The following is a 24,397-nucleotide window of genomic DNA, read 5'->3' on the forward strand; positions in this document are numbered from 1 at the left end:
AAACTTAGAAGAAGCGCCGCCCTACCACCACAGCCACCACAGATGTACAGCACGAAATCCAATACTAACATAGGTTTGAAGGAAATATTTCTAAGAAAAAACTGTACATTTCATGGAAATGCCCGTCTTGGAGCAGCGGCTCACATGAAGTGCTGTCAAATATTTATTGTAATAAATCACCACTGATGCTTTCATTTGAAAGGCAGGTTGAGTCACGAAGCATTTGATAATAAAACTCAATCATATATTCTGTCATAGACAGTTTTGTATGTAAATGTCCTTGCAAAAGTATCTGAGAAATGTCATACCGACTTTTAGTGAAAGAGAACTGTGGTGGTTGTAATATTTTATTGTAAAATGGACTTTTCCTAACATCTTGAGGTAGGAAAATACAAATAATGCACAGAGAAACAGTGACAAAAATACTTTTAATTGTCAATGATATTGACCGATAAGAAAGCTGAGAGCTGGTAGAATATGAACAAATATATTTGTTGATTTGAAATCATCATTCTCCTACACACTGTATGAAATAAAACTGTTACCGCGTAGTGTTAGAGGCGTTGTGTTGTGGGGGAGATGAATAAACATGACCTGAAAACATCTTTGGGGTAGCAACGTATAAGTAGACTGCGATGCATGATGAAGTTGGGCACATGGTTTTGTTTCTCTTTCTTAGAAAATAACATGAGCCTACTTCCCGACCTGCAGGGAGTTTTAACTAAACCACATTATCTGGAATAATAACCAAACAAGCAAAACCCATCACACTGGCAATTATAATAATGATACAAAAACAATATATATATATATATATATGTATGTATATATATATATAGCAGCATCCTTTTATAAATCATACCGATATAATGCATAATCATATAAAAATAAATGCATAGAAATTTGTTCCCCTAACATTACAAAATACAAAATATGACAAGAAACCTCTCCAGAGCACCAGTAAACATGTGCCAGATGTAATACATGAAAAAAAATGATATTCATCCTTAAGTGCCATTATAATGTTGTATCAGAGGATTTCTAGAATCAGTACTCATACACAGCTGTCTGTTAAAAAACGGCAAGGAAATGGCACAAAGACAAAACAAGTGTAATATTATTAACACATTTTTTTACAACAAAATATTTGGAGATATTTACAGTTCATAAAAGTTCTTGCCAAAGACGGCAGAATGAGAGCGAGTGAGTCCTGACAGTTTCTCCTTGTGTACGTGTCAAGTTTTTGTTGCCGGGTTTACGCTGTCATGGAGACGACCTCTAACCCTTGAAGTGTAGCAAAGCCAGAAACATTTCAGTCATCGAGTTTGACAACAGGGCTTGATTACCGCCTATTCAACAACCCGAGTGCGCTTTCTGTTTGGTGAAGCCGCCCTCTGGGGCACTCAAATCACAGCGAACACCCGGAACGCCTTCCCTCCGGGAGGGTTTTGAAGGCTGGAGAGCGAGAGAGAAACAAGAGGGAGAGTCAGTCTGGGTGTCAGATACAAAACATGTCCCAGTCTTTCGCAGAGAGACATGGATGACATGCACACACAAACATATTCGGGTTTTACGGAGAAATGTCCACGTCAGTGTGTCGTCTGACACTCTGATGACAGATAGGCCACAAACAGATAGAGGCTGAAGCTCCCTGTGAAAACAGATAAACCACCCATTTTTACATAAACACGGGGGACTTCACGTGTTAATCCAACAAAGACAGACATGTTGTGAAGTTAAAGGAGACAGATAAATGATGGGCAGATACTAACAGACGTCAAGCATCTCAGCTGAGTGACAAAGATAAATGTGGTGGAGAGAGACAAAGGAGGAAAGGAAGAGGGCAGAAAAGGAGAGGAAAAGAACATAGAATAAATGAGACTGTGTGTGTGTGTGTGTGGTCTACACAACTCATGCTAACAACAGCTATTCTGCAGACCACAGAATAACCCAATGTATGTGCGATTTCATATCTCAAAACAACAACAACAACAAAAAAAGACCAGACCAAACAGTATGTGGGTCACCAGCTTTAAACAGAGGCTGGTACTGACCTGTAACCTTAATGCTGTTGTAAAGTGGTACACCACTGTTTCAACATGTGCTCTTGCTTTCGTAGCAATCACAAGCTCTCTTCCATGTTGTGACCTAAATGTTATTTCATTTCAGCCACTGAGGGCTCACTATGTAGGAAGATGGTGACAAACATCTACCTGACAGTGAGAATAAGAGGCAGGCTCGTCTATAAAGTCTTGGCTCATAAGTTTAATTCCATCCTGCCAGAAACAATTCAGACTCACCAAATGATCATGTTATTTCATGTTATGAAAACGTCTTACACAGAATCCACTTTGACATCCACACACACTTTCGACAACCTTGTCCAAACTTTTAGTTAAACACAACATATTGGTTGAATTAAGCTTCAAATGGTATAAACTTTTACCTTACAGTGATCCTCTTTGTTATAGGATACCTCTTCCTCAGTGCATAAGCTTTGGCTTTTCATTGCTTTGCATTCTTATTTGATTGTTTCCTTATTTTTTCTTTTTCTGATGTTGAACTTCATAAGCTTGTCTACTCACTGCCCTCACTTTCTGACTTACTACCAAAAAAAAAACAAACCCTTCCAAGAACGACATTAAGATACTCTCACCTTCTCTGCAATAACTGCCAAGCAACTAATTGTTTCGAACTGGATGCATGCTAATCACCCTCCCATGCACACTGCAGGACAGATGTAACAAACTGCCTGCATCCTGAAAAGATTAAGTCCACATGGGAGGGCAGAGTGAATAAATATCTCTCTACCTGAGAGCCATTGATTTTCTCATCCGTCCTCCCTGCAAATTAACAAATTAACCCCTTCTCTTTCCAAACAAGTTGTGAGACAGGATGCAGACTAGTATCAGTAATCTCATTCAACAGTTCATTCCTTGACAGTTAGACTGTACCATCTCTGGTCTGTTTTGTATGTGTTTGTCGCACTTTGTTTTTGTTTTATCTTTATTATCCTTTGTTAAAGTTAATTGCTGTTTCTACAAATATAAGGTACCGCTGTCTTCAGTGCTGTTACAATGGATGTGAAGTTTTGTTATCCTCGACACAAACATTTTCAGTGTGGTCGTACCTCTCCGAGAAAATGCCATTCTGGTATGAAGCGATGTAGTGTTTCCGTTTGTCCACTGGCATCACATCAATGTAACCACCCACGTCATTCCTGATCACTCCTGCATGGACGGCTGTTCGGCATATACTGGACTTCTATAGAGACATACGAGAGCAAAGGAAGCGTGAGAAATTATGAAAAGACAGCACATTTCAAGTTTCAGACTCAAAGTGGACAAAAGACTCGCATTTCACAAACACATTATGTAAGAAATGGTGATTCATTTAGTTAGGGCTGAACGATATGCAAAAACTATATATATGAATCAGAATCAGAATCAGAAAAGACTTTATTGCCATGTAAGTGAAGAGGTTTCACATTACTAGGAATTTGTCTTGGTGATTGGTGCATACATAGAACATAACAGTAACATATAATTGAAGAATAAAATAAAATAAAATAAAAAAAATAAAAAATAAAAAATAATAAAAATAAAATAGAATAAGGTAACACAAAATAAAATAAGCGAAATAAATACTTTACTGGAGGTAGTTCAAAGTGAGGTAGTGCAGGGTGGAGTATAGTGCAAGTGGGTGAGGTAGACAGTGCAAGTGAACTGCAGGTGGACAGTGAATGAGCAAATATGACTGTATATGACTGCAATATCTGCCATCAGTTTCATTTTTTTGTATTTAATTTCCAATGAAAAAAAATCTAAAAATGAAGATGTGACTTTTTTTGCTGTTATCTGTACCAGCTAGGCTCCCTTACGTCTAGAGAGTATTAATTCTAGGCTGGTGCATCACCTTTTAACTTTATCAAAAAGTCACAGTTCCTGTGTTTTGGATAGTGCAGTCGTTCAGTTTCAGTAATATTTGTTCATCCCTACTCCACCACCACCAACATGCTGAACCAGTTTTTAACACAATCAGCTGCTGAAAGAGTGACTTACATCAGAGTATATTCTGGTACCGATTACTCTGGATATGTGAGGATTCTCTTCTAAACAGTTTCTCGGGCAGTATAACCTAAAAAGAGAACGTCTGAATGTAATGACTTGAACTTACATAAGTCTGGACAACAAAACTTGTGTAAGAGACCGACCTGGCAGCGGACATAAAACCGGGTTCATACCTTGGACAGTGTTTTGCAGGTTTTTGGTATGGACACAGCTGTGCAACTGTGGTTTCACATGTGATGGCTTTGACTGCAAGACATAATTACAGCGAGTGTCATCAAACACAGTTGCAACACAGCTTATAATGAGTAATTTAATGTAGTAAGTGACACGTCTATAATCAGCATGTCACACTGTTGTCAGACTAACCTGCAACTCTGGAGACGGTGAAGGAATTAGCACTTTGATATTTTCTGTCAAGAGGAAACACACAATGACGACATGACACCAAATTATTTTCACTTACTGTGAGTATATTTCACCAGTTGTGTTATCGAGTAATGTTACTGATGGAAAACATTGCTTGTAATGCTGTTATCTCACCCTACAGACTGAACTCCATTCTTGTTGGATTTGATGAAGTAGTCCTTTCTGCCTTGTCTTGTTACATCCATCCACCCTCCATCATTATCTATGACACCAGCATGTAGACCAGCTCTGCAGATGCTGGATTGCTGCAAACAGAGCATGTTATTTACAATATCACTTACATTAGAGACCTTTCGCTGATGCGATCATAATAAAAAAAGGTTTGATAAGGGCACTTTGACAGGAAACACAGGAAGGGAGAGAACCCACCCAATCAGACTACTTAACATGGATTACTTTGTGTGTACTCACCATTTCATAGTATACTGTCCCAACTACTTTTCCTGTAGCATCTAGGCAACCAGCTGGGCACTCATATCTGTAGATTATTGGGTGAAAATAAGGAGAAATGTACTGTATACTTCATTTTGTGTTGCTTATCTTTGTCGTATTTCATCCAAACTGTACCTATTACAAGGTGTTCCTTTACACTGATCTCGAAGCTTGGTGTCACAGGTCACAAGCTGAGCTGAAAAACATGGACATAAAGGCCTTTCAGTGCTTGTATAAGAACCAACATGCATGAACTGGCTCCTCTGATGCGGACGGCCTGTTTCTGAAAGCCTGAGTTGAGTGAAACCCAAGTGAAGACTATTGTCGTGACACTTTAAGCACTGAAAGGAAGAATTCCTGCAGCAAGGTTCAGGGTGGTCAGCAACACTAGAGGAAGTGTCTCAGCTTACAAGCACAGGCCCATTGCAATGCAGAGAGGAAGCCATTTAAAAACCACAGCGAGCCCCTCTCACCCCTCAACCCCTCTCAGCTGGCCAAAAGCAAACACACTCTGGGGATCATGCTAAAATAGACCTCCCCTCCCTGCTCCGAAGAGTGACTTGCAATATTAAGTACACTTAAGAAACTGTCAAGATTAATCAGGAAGATGACGGATAAAGGCTCCAGAACATCAAGGCAATTTAAGATAAATTGCAAGAAAAATATATCCGATCAAGGCCTATTTTTTGCACTTATCAATTATTGCACGTTCGACACTTGGCGGGAAGTTATTTGCAAACTCTCTGGTTTTGACCCAATTTTTAGAAGTTTCTTTTTATTTTTTTTTGTTCTGTACTTCTTGCCACTCTGTGCACCTCCCAACCCTAAAACAGATCACATACCCCACATTTTGAGATGAAACTAGATCCAGAATAAACAGTTGGCAAATGGCAGCTTACACATCTGCTGTGTGTTGACCACTTCATTCTTTTGCAGGTCCTCTGTGGGGGGCTTGGTGGGTGCTGGAGCAGGGAGGCTGGGAGGCTCAGGCTTGGAGGCCCTGGACCAGGGCTTCTGAGGAGCACGGGGGGCCTCGGGCTCAATGAAGTTGTTTTCTTCCGTTTCCTCTTGCGGGGGGCTGGAACTGTCACCTTCAAGTAAAGTCACAAAAGCATGGCAAAGTAAGCTAATTTTTCCTTAGGTTTTCTTACCCTGTCTGTCTTTTCTCCACACATACCCTTGTAGCAGAGGTTGTCCTTGCAGCCTCCTCCATAGCTGGGAGGACAGGCTGAGCACGGGGTCCCGTGTTTGTAAGGCGAATGGCCCCACCAGTTTCCCCTGTTCAGGACACATAGCAAGCAAGGCTTACTTTGCAGAACATATACTACTTAAGCTAATGTGTGGCCATTGTGAACTTCATCTGTGACAAAACTTTCAAAATCAGCAGCAGACGATTTTGTCACATCAAAAACAACACAAGAGCACTATTTCAGTTTCTTGTACTCTTGCAGCCCGTATGTCAGTCATACAGCTGTGGAGGAACATGACAACAAATGTGCTTACTTTGGTGAATAGTTGCAGACAAGATAGACGGCTTTGGCCCAAATCTGTCCCCACACATTCATGTTGTAACACAAGTTGATGGCACAGCCGATGCGACTGCTGGTGGCCCAAACCAGCTGCAAATGGGTGATAGGACAGACCCTTTAAAACTGATTACAAAGCCTTAAATCAAATGCCATAAACTCTTTCAAATCCTGAAGAAACTGTATAATTCAGATGTGGCTACCTGTGTGTAATGAGTGCACACTGGCCCGGAACATCTGAAGGGACAATAGGGGTTACACTCCTGAGGGTAAGGGAAGGAGTAGTCTTTCACTTCATCATACCAGGCCTGCACATGGAACGTAGGTGGGCGATACCTGGAGACATGAGTAAGCATAACTGTGATGACAATGTTCCTGTTGTTTCTATTGTCCCGTGTGTCTGTAGGTGTAGGAGTTGAAACATCAAAGCTGTTCTCTGCTTACAGGAAGCCCTCTTTCACTGACTCACATGCATATCCATGTTAACCCATACAGTAACTGAACATATTTTACATTTCACATCCTTCCCAAAATCACAGAGAAAACATATAGCAAGCATGCCAACATGCTTACTTTAAGGCTACACACTATGAAATAATTTATTTATTTGATAAAAAATAAAAAAACAAAACATCAGAATAAAGTAACTGACATGGCACTCAGCTGTAGTGCCTACTGGTAACCACAGCAACGTAAACACACCTGTTCAGGATGCCATGAAGCCCCTAGGTGGCAATCAAGCATTTGTGCTCTCTGAATAAATTGCAGTAACCAAGGACTGACCTTGATTTAGCACCAGGTGTTGCTAGTTAATCAAGCAGACATCTTGACTGTGAAGGGGTATGATTAGATACGGAACAAAAGTCTCTTACGTGAAGCAGTGCTGTTTTCAGATGCTCTACAGGGGACTGAGTGAACAAACAAACCAACAAATGAGCTCATGTAACAGAGTCTGCACTATGTGTGATTCCATTTGCGTTTTATGGCCCATGGGTGAAGTAGGTAGATGCTGCCGTCAGCTATATAACTTTGCTTTAATGAGAGATATCCTTGAGGCTCATTGTTTAGCCTTCTTCATAAATGTAGCAAATTCATATTAATATGCCCTCTGTATGAACAAAAAGTAATGAGTAGATGGATGGTGGACTTTACTGCCAAATAAATAAATACATAAATAAAAAAGTTATCTAGCGGTTTTTAAACTAAACCTCACTGAAGTAACCAGATGAATCTGAGGGGTTCAGAAATGATTAAGGTGTCAGAAAGGAAGAAAAACAACATTATGAAAAACAGACTTGGAAAAAATTACAAACAGTCCTCTAATCTTTGCTTTCATGTGAAATTTTAAACAATTTTCTTTAATTCTGGGTCTCTGGGTCTATCTGAGAAGATTAAATCTCTCTTTGCTGGACTTGTTAAGAACCCACAAACATCTGAAATGTGGGAACCTCACTAGATATGTTTTTTCAGAAGTCACAAGCAAAAAAAGATGTTGACTTTAAAGACATTACATATTTCAACATGCTTGCACCGAGGCATTGTTTACCTTCCCCAGTGTGCCCCCAGGTTCTGTCCGATCTGTGGCAGCAGACCGGCAGGACCGTGTTCCCACAGACAGGTTTCTGCCCACTCCTCTGCTGTACGCTCCAGTTCTGTGTCCCACACCTGCACGGGAGATGAGATGGAAAAACAGCATGAGCATATAAGACACAGAAATGAGCCACGGGAGATATTCACAGCTTTGTTCAGCTTTCAGTGATGTGATGTGAGGTGGTATTCAAACGAACACTCAGTGAAAACTACTTATCATATGCTATGATAAGTCATACGGACTAGGAGCTGCTATGGCTTAGTCAATCTCCAAACTAAATGCAGAACTATGTCGATGTGTTGCTGCTGTTGTATGAAGAGCTTTTAGTTTTTATTATTGCTGAATTTCCCCAGAGGGGTCTCCCCATAGGACTGGGTGTTATTCAAAAAAGCAGTTTTTCCTTTAGTAATACCTTCCATATGTCTCTGGTGAGATGTCTGGGTGCAAGCTTTTGTTTCACTATACCTTTCTCTGAACTGCCCTCTCAGTTAAGTTTGGCTCTGGTTGGATACTAAGGGATCATATTCCCATTCTGGGGTTTTCTGGGAATGCAAAGACTGTCCTTCCTCTCTGCTGACCTACATTTTACCAGAATAAAAAAAGTTAGAATAACACCAGCTGTAATTCCTCTGAAGGACACTGTATGTTCCTCTAATTGCACACCTTCACTTTCACCTTCTGTGTGGGAAAGCTAATGTAACAGGTCTTGACGAGAAAGTCAATTAGCCTGCATAAATGTGTGTCTGTGTGTGAGCACATGCATTAGTGTACCAGCGGAGGTGTTAGAAGTTTTTACACTTCACACGTTGGACCCTGGAAGTCATAGCTTATGCTCACTTAAATCTCATCCAATAACATACACTCAAATAACTCCCCTGTGTCCATCACCCACTTTCAGCCCCACCAGAAACAACTGCTGTTCTCTGCATTAGTGCTGAAACACTTACACTTACTGCCCAACAACAGGATATCTGGCAGCACTGAAAATTCATTCTTAACTCAGTCCTTTCTGGGAATCCCGCTTGCTGTTGAGAAGAGGAATCAACACCACCTATGTAATATTGGTGGACTCGGCAGTGATGGCACAGCGTGTTGTGTCATATGTAACATAACTTGCATATAGAGCAAATAAACAGTTGGAGGTGTGGAGTATATGTTTCATTCATCTCTACACCTGCACAGAGGGAGTGTTACAGCAGCCTCATCTGTATTTGCATGTTCTGTCTTGCACAATAAGGCCAAACGATGACTGACAGGGCCAGGGCTAAAACAGGACTGAAGATTTGTTAACCTGAAACTCTATCTCCATTCAGAAATGACCTCTGCTGGCAGCGAGCTGCAAATAAATACCAGTATTGTCAAATCTGTGTTGTAATCCCAAGTTATCCCTTTTGCTCAACACAATAGCTTACAAAGCTGAAAGAGAAACACTTTAGAGGCTGAGGCCTGGTCCTCCTCAGAACACAGAAGAGAGAGAAGAACAACCTTGACTTTTATCTAAGTCATTCCCCCCTTCGTTTCTCTAAACAAATGACCTCCTTGCAGAAAAAATAATCAATGTGTACACTGATAAGCAGACTAAAAGACATTGTATTGAGCTGTGGTAACTGCAAAACGATCTGCAAACCACAGCACAGGACGTGCTGTGCTTGAGCGGGGTCAACACAATGTTTTTGACCATTTGTGAATGGTTATGGGTTGGAAAACATTTGGTTTGGCCACAACTATATTAGATCAAGTCAAAAACGACCATAACGCTGGCTATGACTTCTTGTAAGGGAATGTGGCTGACTATGGTGTGATGTTCTTGAAGCAGGTTTTATATAATAATATGTATAAGCAGCACCCCTCCAGCTGAGGAACTTAATCCATCGTCCTCAGACTTGCAGAGACAGCAGGCTCAGAGAGCGTTGAGCGAGATGCATATTTTTGAGCTGTCGAATCTGCTACGGAGTGCAGCCGGCTTGTCAAGCTGCTGTTGTTTACTCAGTTAGCCCAGCAGGGTAGGCCTCATAACCAAGACCCCCGCACACACATCCACCAGCCACACTTCTGCTGGGGCCCATAAAGAAAAACACCTCCCCTGCTAAAGTCTTTCAGCACTGAGCACATGACATTGTGTATTTCGTTTCACACTTCATTTGCAGCTGGATTTTTTTCCTCTCTTCCTTGGTCATCTGGTTGCATTCCAAACGGTACTTCCTTCAGGTTTCCTGTTCATAATCAATGGTGCATGCATAGAAATACTAAAAAAGCAGGGGAAAGATATGGGAATTGGAGAATGTGAAGTTGAGAAAAAAAGTAGATAACAATAAACCTGGCAGAGAACAGAGAAGAACAAGCAATAAGATGGTGTGAGAGGAGGTGTAGTCATGATTTAATAAGAAGATTAAAGGTAGGAAAAGTGATCAATAATAAAATATACCATACATGACATTCAGGGAATGTGTGCATGTCCTTTGTGCTTCACTGTGTATGTATGTTAAATGGCTTGGCCAAACTACAACTAAAATTTCCTGTAGTATACGGAGCTGTGGTGCATTCCAGCCCACATCAACTCACATCACTCAGTCCCGGGGCTGACTATTATCTGAATTTTGTCAACCAGCGAATACCATTGTCCCCCATTTTCATGTTATAACAGGAACATAGCTTGACCAGAACAGCATAGCCAATTATTGTACGCTTGATGTGAACGTGAAGCTGTCAGCTGTGAGTCAGGCAGTGAATTTTACTGTAAGCCAAACATTTTGATTGGTCTAATATTATTATATCTTGGACAAGATAATAGAAGTCAGATCATTACTGTTATCAATAGTAAAAACAACATGAAAATATCAGCCTACCGGCTACAAAATATAACTGCATAACCACAGTTGTACAAAAGAAAGCAATAAGTAGCTGAAGAAGTCTTGTTGGCTCATGCTACTCCAGAGTCAGCACAGAATCATCATCACACCAAAGGGTCTGCAGCTGCAGTACAGGAATCCCAACAGTGAACACCCACGTATGAGAGAACGTGCTACACGGGACTTTCAAGTGTTTCCACTGAAGGTTTAAAATAAGTTGGTGAATGAACAATGGAAAGCAAGACTTTGAGGAACTCATAAAACACAAAAGATATTCTGGACAGGACACAGAATTCTAAGATTTAGATTTGATCTACGGCAAATACCTGCAGCCAGCAGGTGTTTTCCAGGACTGAGGACAACGATGAGTACAGAACAAAGTAGGAAAACTTCGGGCCTTGAGGGGACTGTCCTCATGAAGCTTCACGAATAATTGTGGGAGCACTGGAACTTGCTAATTTGATCTGAAAGCACTTAGAGCAAAGGCTACGGTTACAGTCTTGGTATTGCATCAAGCAGGTTCAGTGTGAGCACTGGACTCCCACAAGGGTCCACCGTGTTGCCTCTCCTGTTTGTGATGTTAGGGGGCAGGATGCAACCGGTTCGGCTGAGGCTGGGAGAGTCTCCAGCTTTGTGACGTTAGGATGGCATTTTGGCTATTTTAGAAAAATGTTCTTTTGGCTTCACGGGAATGTATGACCTTGACTGGAACACTTGTAGGAGCTACAGAAAGTGATGAAGAACATTTATTATTTCAAACTATAGTATTGGGCAGCTGCTCTTTACATCCAGAGAAGCCAGTGGATTTTCTGGGGCAAAACCAGCTGATCATACCTTGGGGAAATGGAGAGATTTACGCTCCAGGCGACTGCAGTCTGATTGTGACAAATTAATTATTTCAGTATTATTAATTTGACTCAGTTTTTCTGGACATTTAAGCTGTGTAAATACCGTTCCACATTTTTTCTCCACATTACCATAATTGGGTTAAGCTAATTCAAAGCAAATTTATTTGTCTAGCCCTTAATTACCATCCGACTGGACAATGACACACAATCCAGCAGTGAATTAAAGCGACTGACGTTTGCGGCACATCTCTGACGCATCTCGAAAAGAAAACCTGCCAATACAGCCTTATCTTAAACCACAAACCACAATCACTGCCACCTCAGACCTGACTGCAGCCAAGCAAAGGCAAGTTAAACATCAAGGCAGGTGGGGCCCCTTCTCCCATGATGCCATCTGTTTGTCTCGCAGCACTTCAAACGCTGACACTTCTCTGTTTATACCTGTGGGTCAACATTTGAGTGAGAGGCAGAACCGTAGTCGCCCTACTGAAGGTGCACTGAAGCTTTGTGGATCACTACAGAGTGTGAATGCTTATCCGGGGAATTTTTTTGGGCCTCTGTGCTGGATAATGACAGAATGGGAACGGAGCCACAGGGATAAGGGAGAGGGAGGCAGAAAGAGCGGGCAAGAAAAGGAAACAGATGAAGGGGGAGGAGAGGGGGGATTTGAATTGATGTTATCTCTGAGTCTCTGTGATGATTGCCACAGAGGGTCAGCAGGGTTATGGCTTAATACAGTGGCAGACAATAACAGAGCTGATGGGCGAATGGCTGTGTATGTGTGCGGCGATATTACTGTGTGTATCTGCATGCATGAGTGTGTGGGGAGAGCAGGGGAGCATGTCTATGAAGTCTTCCAGTACAGTGAAGCTGTGAGGTTTCTGAAAGGTGACAGCAGTTCAACACAGACAACAGGAACACCAGAGAAATATGGAGCCCCTTTTTGGAAATAAAGTGCAGAAAAATCACTGAAAATCCACTTAACATGTGGCCTGAACAGTTTCCTTCCTGATGTGGCAACTTACAAAACTGCAAATAGGATTTCAGCACATATCCTTAAAAGCCAGTGTCTCTTTTTTCTCTCTTTTCAAACAAATCCATCCTTCTTTTCTCATTTCCTCTTGCTTCACTCTTATTCACCCTCCTCACTTTCTTGTCAATTATTTTTGCTCCTTTTTTGCTATTTTCTGTCCCTCCCTTTGCGCCTCATTCTGTTTCCTTTCTGTGAGCAAATATCCTCCATCATTTTCACTCCTCTATTTTTTATTTACCCACTTTATTCATTGCTAGCTCTCACTCTCTTCCTCTCACCTCACATCCTCTTGTTGCATGCCTCTTCATATTTCACCCCTGGGTGCCCCTGGAGCTAAAAAAAAAATAGCTAAATGTAACAGGAGACAGTAGAAAGCTGTGAGCTGTGCGTTGCTGGCTCAGCATTTCTCCACTGGAGTGTGGCTCAACCAGAAGCCTGCTAGGCGCACACGTACATGAACACACACACACACACACACACACACACAAGGGGTCCTCAAGTCCAACCTCTCAATTATACAATTACACAGTGCAGCAATTGCCCCCAGCAGGAACTGTTTATTTGCCTTTACCATAGAATAATACTGCCTTTTGTTCTGCAGTTCTTTAAGTAGAGATGAAAGGATGATAAAACATCATTACCTTCTGCACACTGTATTGATTTTTAGCCTCCTAAGTGCTGTTGGTGGCAATGCACTGTGGCGGTCAAACAGGGCCCACGCATTTAGTGGTGTATTTAGAAAAGTTCCAGATCTGTGGAGCGCAGATTTTTTAGAAGGTGTGGTGTGCCTGTAAGTGTATGTGTATGTTCAGTGGGGGGCAGACAGCTGGTAAAACAAGCCCTGGTGCCGTGCTCTGATTCTAATTGCACCGTGAAAAGCGATCTGGTGCTGTACACACACGTGATGGCCAAAGGATAAAGTCAAACAAATCTCTTAGTATGAGTTTAAAAAAATACAGCAAAAAAACGCAGTAGTAATGTGATCATTGGCAAGTTGGTGGAATTCTTCTCTTCTGGCAAAACAATCAAAATCATGTGTGTGTGTGTGTGAAGGGGGTGGGGGGCTCGAGTGTGAAGGTGCTTAGATGCTGGCATGCTGCTCGTGTGTGAGCCAAGTGGGACAAGTGCCAGCCAGTCTGGTGACTGGGTCACTTCGCTAAGCTATATGGTCCACAAGTGTACAAGACTCTCAGGGAGTTCAGAATGCGGTCAAAGCGTTTTAACAAACGTAAGCAGAGTGAAGTGTAAATGCACTCCTTCTGGGAATCCTCCATCCACCTACCATGTACTCCATGTTGGAAGCAGGAGGGTAAACCTGGCCCCTGAGCTTGTTGTGCAGGTCCAGGATGAGCTGAGCGTCACTGTCGGTGATGGCCCTCTTCCCCCTATGCTTGGCCTCCCACCAGTCCCCCTCCTCATCCATATACTTGTCCAGAATCTGCTCCAAGACTGTGGAGTTCATCGGCATGGAAGTGGCCGTCTGGAGCAGCAGGAGCAGGGACACGCCCCTCAGCCAGTGTGGAGATACATGCATCATCCTGGTAAGCGCTGCAGGTAGTGATGGCAGTGACCCTCTCGAGCTGAGGCAGGACGGATGGGATGAAACAGAAGTACACTCTTCTTCGTGTGCAATGTGAGCTGGCAAAGGGGCCAAGAGCAGAGAGCAAAGCAGGATTATTGGAAGGACTGGAATTGGTGTTTTGTATCAGATTTGCTGAGTCAATATTGAACTTGGTGAGGACAGTACATTTGCTTGCAGACACTCAGTCTGGCGCAGGGTAACCTCATGAGGTTCACTGGGGGTAAGCTGGCAGACTGAGGGTGATGAGTGAAAGTGTGGATGAAAGAGAACTTCTAAAACTTTTTTTTTTCCCAAATAACGAAACGAAAAGGCAGCTTCGGGGCTGTTCAAAATACACGACACATTTCAAATCACATTAAGCAGTACAGCTGTAATAAATGTACTTAAGTGCACAGAATGATGCATGGTGCAGTTACTGCATTCACTATATACTGTGTTTTTGTATGCATGCTGCGGTGCTGACAGAGGCTGATTAAACGTGCCAATACCTAATGGAAAATATGAAGAGGAATGGAAACAGAAATGAGTGTTGTGATTTAATGTAGACTTTAGAAATAATTTACCTTTAATGAATTGGAACGCGGCCCGCTTCTTGAGCTCCTGTCACAGAGCTGGCTGTGAGAAAACTTCAGCAGCAAGAAGAGGAAGAAAAAAAAATCGTCTTCAGACTAAGTTGCAGAGCTCAGGTGGAGCGCTGATGACTGACGCCGGCTGCCATGTGACATAAATGAAAGACGCGATGTGGTGGCTTCAAGCCGTTTTCACCAAGCTTGGAAAACAGTGAGAGTGGCTCTCTCTTCTCTTCTTTCGGGATTCTTGCACCAAAGCCGCTAAAGCATCACTTATCCACATTTTATCCTCAACTTGGCTGCCCTTAGAGAGTACCGCCCCTGACCACGCCTCTCCAAAAGGTTGGCCCAGTCGTCCGTGCCAAGATCCTGCGCGTCGGGGTCTGTGTGCGTCGGGGGTCCAGCAGAAGAGTCAGCATTTCCCAACCACAACAGACAATTCTTTAATATGCCTGAAGAAACCCTTATTGCTTACTGTGCTCGAAGTTAATGCTGTTTCAAGTGTACTTAACAGATCTTCAATGTGCCTCTACAATCTTTCAAAGCACATCACAACCACTCGGTGGTAAATTTGGACCCGCTTTGGTAGATTACAGAGTAAACTACCAAAAAATACATTAGACCACGTTAAGTGTTCCTTTTAGAACTTGTTGTGGGGTTGTGCTGATTTCCCATAAAGACAAGATATTATCAAGAAAAAGTGAACACACCAAGAACCCACCATCACTTCATGACATGTTTAGGTAAAATGGACAAGCTGGTGAGGTGAAAGGGGACAATCAGTAATGAAAAAAGATAAAAAGCTATTTTCTTTGATTGAAAAACAATTGTATTTTGGTTTGATTTTGGTTTTTAAACGGTTAAATCCATCCAAAGTCCAGGCTTTGATCTCCAGCATCTTATTATGCTCAATCTTCATCTTCTTCATGCTTTTCTCCCCTCACTAAACTTTACCACAACTTTTCTGCCATGCGTTCTGTGCATACTGTCTGCCTTGTTGTCCTCAATGCATATTAAGAGTGTTGTTCTGCAGACTATTTGTATCTTCTTAAGGATTTCTGTTCAGTGGCAACTGTTCATCCACAGAACAGCAACATAAAGGTTGTTGGCTGACTGTTGTCGTCTTACCTGGTAACTGGCTTTGGTGAAAAACACATTAATTTAAACCAGATCGGCCTCCTCCGTGGAGCCTGGCGGCAAAAATAGCCCCATTCTCCCAAGTCTAACTGTTCACAGGTGACTCCTTGGGGGGATTAAAACACAAACCAATGCTCTGTTAATTCCAAACCCTGAACCTGTCGTCACTGTTTCCCCCACAGTACAAATTCCATAATGGAAACAGGCAGGTTTTGTCTTTTGTCATCTGGTCATTTTCACTGGTAGCTGTGGCACATGTGGAAACAGTAGCTAATCACCAGGCCTCTGTGTCTTTGCCCCCCCCCCCATACAGACTTACTTTCCACAGAGGGAGACACAATCTTCTTGTATTTTACCTGACAAACATAATAAACCAAACGCGGGCCAAGCCGACCATGTGCCGGCAGTGATTTTGCTCTGTCTTTTTCAGTTAATCCCCTTGTTTCCATGACTCCCTGATGTTTCTGTGCTTATTATTTTTTGGCCCTTAGCCCTTACCCATCAGTTGAGTCAAGGACAGAATGGACAGTTCTGACACTCAATAACAGATATATTGGAGCTTTGTGAGACTCATAATATGTGTCAGGCCGCAGATTCAAAATAGTCACTGGAAGCTGTAATATATAAAAATATAAATGTATACAATAAGGTTTACATTTTTGGGGTAGAGGAAGTACTCCTCATTTAAATAAAACCGCCACAAAGAGTACCACAATGTAAAAATACTACACTGCAAGTAAAAGTCCTACATTCACAATCCCTACTTAAGGAAAACTACCCGACAGCTGACTGATATATTGTTATATTACAGCTTTAGTTTGTTGTTGCATGTGTAAACATGCAACATTTTACTGTTGTAGCTGGTCAAGGTGGAGCTAGCTTTAGCTCCTTGATTTGCAGTTTGTTTAATTCAGTGGCTCCTAACCAAAAAGATTGGTCCTCCTCCACTGGGACACAAGATAAATCTGAGGTATTGTGAGATGATGTATGGGGTATGGAAGAAGAAAAAACTTGATTCTGCAACCCAAATTTGCAACAAATATGTAATACTGGTTAAATTGACCTGTTTGGGCTTCAAATAGATGTCTAAATCAAAGAATCTGAGACGTATGGACAGGAAATGTCTCATGGGACTGCTAACAACGCATAGTCATCTTAACTCTTTTCTAATGGTAAGAGTCACAAGCTAAACAAGCAGGAACCACTGGGTTCGTTTTTAACAGTGTGCTGTATTGAATAATCAAATTACTCAAAGAAGAAAAAGATATAATTAAAATTTTCCCTTTCAATTTCAATTTATTCATATAGCAACAAATCACAACAAAGGTTATCTCATGGCCCTGCGACTGACTGGCGACCAGTCCAGGGTGAACGCCGCCTCTCACCCGCAGTCAGCTGGGATAGGCTCCAGCTTCCCCACGACCCTGACGGATAAGCGCTATAGAAAATGGATGGATGGATGGATGGGTTATCTCATGCTGAGTCAAGTCTAGACTGTAATATTTAATCTGGATATATAAAGTAACATTAAATGGAAATGTGTTAAAGTGCAAGTACTAAAACTGGACTACAGGTACAGCACTTGAGTGAATGTGCCCCTGCTCTCAGTTAAGATGCAGATCAGTGTGTGCTGAACAACTAAAGATGTTTATAAAACCCTCTCTTGCAAGGCGCCTCTGCTGTCTAACCTACTTCTGGATATGTGCAGAAAGTGATACAAGAACACTCACACTGGGGACCCACCGCATTCTGAGCCTCCTTAAACCCAGAGTTTACTGTCTGCTCCCCGGGTCAGTAGCAGGGACCTCGACCACAGCTCCAGCAGCGGCCCTCTCTCTGCGGTCCCACCCGACGCCCCCTCCACTCCTCACCACACACACGCACACACACACACACACACTCTTACACCGCAGCTGAAATAGCAACGCTCTCGCTTTGCCCACAGCTCCCAGGAGGGAAGCACTGCCGAAAACACTCATTCATCTGCTATAGAATTAATGTTGCTCTACATTTAGACATGTGTGTGTGTGCGTGCGCATTGGTACACATGCCTCCATAACATAAATATATGAGTCAATACATAAAACATGTAATTATTTTAAACACTCAGAATAAGTTTTATGGGCTTGGAATATGAAAGGTTATGGCTGCAGACTGAGCATGTCTCTGACCCTGACTATGAAAATGAAAATGTGTGAATAAAGGAAATATTTACCAACTGCTCAGGGATTTTTATGATTTACAGTGTGGTAATTTAGGTCAAGCCATCTGTAGCAGACGAGACACGTTCTCTGATTAATGTTTATTACAATGCCTGCCAGTAAATATATACTATTTGGTAGCGCAGTATAAATGATTTCATGCTTGGACTTCTTGTGTTAGCAGCTCTATCATCCCTTCTTTTTTATTGCTTCTATTGTTTACTGCTGTCTGTCTTAATATTTCACATTTTTATTCTTTTTGCATCAGCCCCCCTCCCCCTTACCTGTGTGTTTCTCTCTCACACATAGAAATTCACTCTCAGTTCTTCTGCCTGTCTTTCTCTCTCCCTCCATTCATTGTTTTTCCCTTTGCTCTCTCTACCCCCCCCCCCAGTCATTGTTAAGCCACGGGTCCAGATGCACAATTTGGTACCTCCTCCATTCAGCATGTGGTCTTGTGAGAAATCCCATGAACCCAGCAGAATGCATCAGCCGTGCCAGACCCCGCATCCACACAACAGTAGCCTCTGGACACAGCAGCAAACCATACAAACACTCTCGAAGAACACTTTTTTTTGTTGTTGGCCCACGTTATCTGGCACATTGTTCCCTAATGGTTCTGGTTGAGCTGAATTGAGGTCAGAGTGTTGGAACGGCGTTGGGGTGAGGATGGGAGTAAAGAGCATCAAGGTCATTTGGCAGACGTTCTGCATCACTGCTTGTGTGACACTATCAGCAGTGCTCAGCAGAAGGCTGCCTCAGATATCCACTTCAGGTCACTTCGGCTTAGTTTGTCTGCCTCTACCCCCTTGTGGTGAAGGGATGCTAATGCATCTGTGAGCACTGAACGCAGCCTTCTCTCATAAGTTGTTCTGTTTGGCTCACAGGTGTTATTGCAGAGGTTTTTATTATTGTAATGATTCCAAATGAAACACAGCACTGAGTGCAGCTGATACACTAACACTGAATGCAGCGTTTAAAATGAACAAATCTATTTGTTGACTTGAATTCATATATTTTTATGGAGTCAGGGGGCTGCCATGAGCAAAAATAAAAAATAAATCTGTAAAAGAATAAAAAAAAACTATTCTACAAATATAAACAGGAAAAAAAAACAACTGAATAAAGAAATGTAGAACTATAGAGACCATAAATAAGAGTAAAAATGTCAAAATATTATATACAATAATAATACAGTGTATTTTCCAAAATGTATGTTTTGCATGTAAATTACTCCATTGTCCTTTAAGGGCAAGCTGTCAATCAGCTGGTGTTGGGCAGGCCTTCATGCAGGACTCAAACTCCAGTATCCTGTGTGATAGGATTAGGAAACAAAAAAACAGTATGGAAAAATTATTTCCTTTTCAGAAGTTTTTCTTTTTTTAGCTATTATTTTTTGCGCTCTGCCCCTTCTTAACTTAACTCACCTTTTTAATGTGTAGCACATTGTGTTAAGCTGAACTTCACGGTGGTATAGGAAGTATTCAGATCCTTTGCTTGAGTTAAAGTACAAATACCACAACGTACAAATATGTCACTTACAAGTAAAATTTCTGTATTCATAATAGAATTTCATAACTGCATAAATATCAGCAATTTATCAACAAAGGGTGAAGTCTAAAAAGCACGTTGCATGCCACATTTAACCACTAGGTGTCGGTGTTTGACTTACAGACAAAGTGAATCTTTTAGGGGTTGAATCAGGTTGAAAATGAAACAAAAAACATAAAACACATTTGTGATGACAAACTAAAGTGTTTGAGCTTTCCCACTTTTCTACCACAAAGGCAACGCTATTCAAAGCTGAGGATCTCATCCATCCCTCAGTCTGTTTCAGTCAGATCTTGAGCAAGAAAAAGAATAACATTTTGGTGTGCTGATAGCTGAGGTTTTCAGAGCTTGCAGATTACGGGTACCAAAATTCCCTTTGTTTTATGTCAGAATTCATTTAGCTTGCAATACAACCAGAAACTCCTATTACACTGTTTGACAGTGTGCTTTGCTTTCCTGTGCTGAAGGTTTCATGGATTGTTCTTTGTGGTGAAAACTCAAAGAAGTTCACACTAATGCCAGATACAGTATAGTTGGGTCCTCTAATATGATCTTCTGGGGGAAATGCAATAATCATGCATTTTTTTGAAACTGATATGTGGATTGATCTGCCACATTGGACGTCATTTTCTCCTCGAGCCAGTCATAAATATGAAACTGCAAACTTTGCTCGGGTTGTTTTTATGAGTTGTAGCACTCAAAGAGAGACACGTTTTGCAGATTTCTTGTGTTTGTATAAAATATCCAGTTTGGAAGAATGCTACAATACACCATGCATACAAGGAGGTCAGCGAAGGCCATCAGCATCAAAGCTTCTGTGAGTTTGTTGACTACAGGTACAAAAAAGAATTTAGAATAAAGAAGGAAAGCCCTTCTGATTATACAGCACTTTCCCAGCACTATGCTTGTGAGAGGACATTGATTTTGGCCCACGGCTGCAGGATGTCGCTCGTCTGAAGTCGCCAGGCTCTGCGAGGAGGCTAATGTGGCCCCATCCAAAGACTGCAGTAGGATGTGGAGGTTAAACACAGAACATGGGCCACCGTTTACTCAGTTTATGTTCTCAGACTGAACCAGAAAAGTCAAATCAATGTCAGGGCTGGACGTACTGTAGATTTATTCCAACAGCCACTGTGGTGGAGGGTAACAGTGCCAGTGGGGTCAACAACATGTGATTACTTTTAACGTCACATATGAGGTGAATATAGACTACACAGTTTTGTGACATTATACCTGCTTTTGTCCTTCTTCATGAAATGGAATATCTATACTGAGGTATTCCAGATATGCTTTATTTATATTTTACTAGACCATGTGAGGAGCATGCTTTGCCAAGGGAAAGTCACTAGACTAGAAAAGTGAGCATAACATAATCCATTCACCTCAATCTGAAATGGTGTCTTATTTCATTGAGTGAAACATCAGTACAGCTTGCTTGTGTTGCTAGCGTAGGAAGTACATGTAAATTCAACCAGGAGAACCTGGGAGAAATGAAACATTTCCCCACATGTTATGGTGGCCCTGTCCTAACTAAATATACCAAAATAGACAACTGAGACACCGCAAATGATTTGTGTACCTGAAAACTTTATTTTTTACTCCTTGTTTGAAGTAAGGGCATCCAGCCCAGAAGAAGAAAGAGTGCAAAATGGTGCCCTGCAGTTAACTCTGCTGCCCCGGGAGATTTATGGCAGCAAAAGGGTTTTAACATGTACATGCAAACATTTCAGGAGATCCCAAAACATGCTTCAAGTAGCTGACATCAGTCTCTGGGAAACACATATGTCAACATGCTCATGCCGGACCAATGCACATGTCAGAAATAGGCAAGTTTTCCTTAGTTCAAAGTTATATTACAACTGTCTGTAGACATTTCAGTGCTGTATGTGAAAGATTTTAATGCAGGTACTTGTCACATGCAATTTCCTAAAACTGTGTTCTATAAAATGTTCCGTCCCCATCACTAGATTCACAATGAGTGAGCAAACACCATCTCCTGATGAAGAGTGTGATGCGGTCAAAAGCTCCAGAACGACAGAGTAAGCGGGCGATGAGTTGAGATGATTTGTCAAGGTAATTTATTATTTTGTGTGCAATGTACAGAAACGACTCTGGTCTATCTGTTCAAGGCTTCAGCAGCTTGAGAGGAAGAAAGATGTTCATGTAACAATGACCAAATCTGTTGATTGTCTATTTTAAATTGCCCTGCATAGACAATAGTGATGCGACTCTCTGCCTCTGCAGGCCCATCTTCAGTCAGTTCAAGCTAAACTGCTCATGTCTGGATATAGAAGTGAATAATAATATTGTCCATATCCAAAAATTTTTCTATACTTTTCTACAAGTCCATTCTGATGTCCTCACTGCCCAAGCAGTGGTGGATTTTGGGGGACAGAATAAGACTTGCACTGGGCACAGGCTGCATTTCCGATGGCTGAGCTGCAAGGGAACCAAAATAAACACAGTTACTGTGCTTTCAACAAGGACAGAAGAAAAAGAAAAAAACACAACGGATTAGAAAGAATCCTCTCCCAATATCCCCTTTGAGGCATGGAGAAGCCAAGTTTTCAACCATTCAGTGCTTGGAGTCAGGGAGGGCACATGGGGTTGTAGAGTACAGAGCTGATAAAGGAAAGAGACGAGAGGAGATTTTCTGCAGCTGCACAACAAACACCAGCAAACCTACAAGCTCATTCCACCAGAAGATTTATCCCCCTTTTTCAGTACTGTACTCACTCAAACACTTTCTCATACTTCTCCCCATTATTGGGGTTGGATGGCTGCTTGCACATTCTGGAAACTGATTCCCCAACCTCACACTCTCCCTGTTAATAATCTATCACCCTGCCATGGTCCCTATGAAGTCTCCATCTTCTCTCCAAATAAACATTTCACCACCTTCGCACTTGAGGGAGATGAAGCTGTTTTAGCAATAACAGTTTATCTGACAGGTCAGTAATTCACGTGTGTTATTAGGGAAAGTGGTGCACCTTTGGATGAGCATGTGAATGTGTCATCGTGACCTGAGCAGGTGTTGGCACTGGCTGATAACATAAACCAGTTGAACAGAGAATTTATTGCTGAAGCAACTGGAGACTGGAAATCCCTGTTTCTTCTCTCTGTCTTTCTGACTGTGTTTCTGTCTCCCTGTTTAACTGAGCTCATTGGAAATTTTATACTTCTTGTTTAACTGACTGAACTAATTTTTACATAAACATCATATAAAGAAATACAATAATAAGAGTTCAATCCGTGTAATCCTCACTAATGGTAAGGACACTGATAATGAAATTATGATGCAGTGTTATTCCTTTCCAACTAACACTCCATTTTCAGGTGTTTTTTGTTCTTGTCCTTGAACCATCAGAGGCCACTTTCATCGTGACCCAAATTCATGTCCTTAAATTCTGCACAATTTGATAAGCCACGTGAATGTAGGCGGCAGCTTGACTAACTCATGATAGCTTCTTGCTCATTACTCTGATGTACCTTTCAGACATCCACGAATCATTTGTTTGGCTCTGGGTTCACTAGGATTTTTCCCATGCATACAAATGTGTTCCTCGAAAACTTTTCTCTGCTTGGTTCCAGGGAGCGTGCTGGTCTGTTAAGGCTGGCGGCATAGATGAAGCGTCTTAATAAAGTAATAAAGGAAATGCTTTGAAAAATCTCACGCTATGCAAAGTTTAGCCTGAAAATGTGAGGCCATGTACTCCCAGCTGCCAAAGTGCATTGGAGTGAACGTTTCAGCCTGGAAAGATGCTCTCTGCAGCCCAGTTTGCACTTGAACTAACGCAGATGTTTTTCATATAACAAATAAAACATGTTATAGTCTTGTTTGTTTGTTAATTTGTTTGCTTGATAGCCTGTCAAAGCAATACATAAACCTTTGATGCAAGCTGGATCATATCCTGCAATCCCAGCTGGAGAAAAAAGCAAAAACTGCAGCATCTGCCCAACACATCAGGTCTTTTATAGAGCTCCCTCTGTGTTTGTCCCTACCTCTTACCAGGGCTCTCCAAGTTTCTCCATCATTATCTACACAAAATCTTAAAGTTGCACAGCAAGAAAATGCCGTCTTCTTGCTTTCCCACTCTTTAGATGAATCTGTATGTCTGTTGGTGACATCCATTCTCCGTCTTTCTGCCTCCAGCATCCCACTCAGCTTCCTATCTCTCCCTCTCAGTAAGGTCAACGGTTTCATTGAACAAACTCAAACAAGAAGGTCCCCTGAAACCATATCAGTTGTCTGTTCATTTGTGTAGACATGGACGGATGGGGCCAAAGTCAACTTTCTCTTATTAGGATTCAGATGTAGCCCCAGGATGTTCCCCCTCTCAGCCTTTGATACACAGGATGTGGGACTTTGCAAATGGCACCATTTTAATTGGAAGTGAAAACTCAGAATCAAAGAGGCGGATTGGTACTTTGGGCAGAAAGTCTAATCAATATCAGACAGGAGGAAGAGGTCAGACATTGCAGTACAAACAATGGACAATCTTACTGCTTTGTCCTGAGGCAAGACGAAGGTTGATTTGTACAAAACAAAAGAAAAAGAAAACACACAATCAAAATAGATTTT

General features: G+C 41.7%; 1 protein-coding gene across 2 annotated transcripts; it reads right to left on the reverse strand.

The window, feature by feature from the left end:
• Positions 1-409: 409 nt before the first annotated feature.
• crispld1a (cysteine-rich secretory protein LCCL domain containing 1a) lies at positions 410-15,241 on the reverse strand. Of its 2 annotated transcripts, XM_046372001.1 has the most exons (15): positions 14,921-15,241; positions 14,058-14,413; positions 8,001-8,119; positions 6,658-6,790; positions 6,432-6,547; positions 6,106-6,206; positions 5,828-6,019; positions 5,064-5,124; positions 4,908-4,974; positions 4,611-4,741; positions 4,437-4,480; positions 4,244-4,316; positions 4,062-4,137; positions 3,131-3,264; positions 410-1,455 (listed from the first exon to the last, which is right to left on the reverse strand). In XM_046372001.1, exons 2-15 carry the CDS (start codon positions 14,310-14,312, stop codon positions 1,404-1,406), a joined length of 1,554 nt encoding a protein of 517 aa, XP_046227957.1. In that variant the 5' UTR covers positions 14,313-14,413; positions 14,921-15,241; the 3' UTR covers positions 410-1,403. The 2 variants fall into 2 exon arrangements, with proteins under 2 accessions (XP_046227957.1, XP_046227958.1); XM_046372002.1 differs by lacking the exons at positions 14,058-14,413; positions 14,921-15,241 and adding an exon at positions 8,511-8,529.
• Positions 15,242-24,397: the final 9,156 nt, after the last annotated feature.

The sequence above is a fragment of the Scatophagus argus genome, chromosome 18 (assembly GCF_020382885.2).
Source record: "Scatophagus argus isolate fScaArg1 chromosome 18, fScaArg1.pri, whole genome shotgun sequence".
Classification (NCBI taxonomy): Eukaryota; Metazoa; Chordata; class Actinopteri; family Scatophagidae; genus Scatophagus; species Scatophagus argus.

Excerpts from the sequence above, each read along its gene's own strand:
- crispld1a (XM_046372001.1), bottom strand. The coding sequence starts at position 14,312 with ATGATGCATGTATCTCCACACTGGCTGAGGGGCGTGTCCCTGCTCCTG. Across the intron at positions 4,481-4,610 it reads AATGGAGTTCAGTCTGTAGG|AAAATATCAAAGTGCTAATT; the intron begins GTGAGATAACAG and ends TCCTCTTGACAG. Across the intron at positions 1,456-3,130 it reads AATGGCATTTTCTCGGAGAG|CCTTCAAAACCCTCCCGGAG; the intron begins GTACGACCACAC and ends CTCGCTCTCCAG.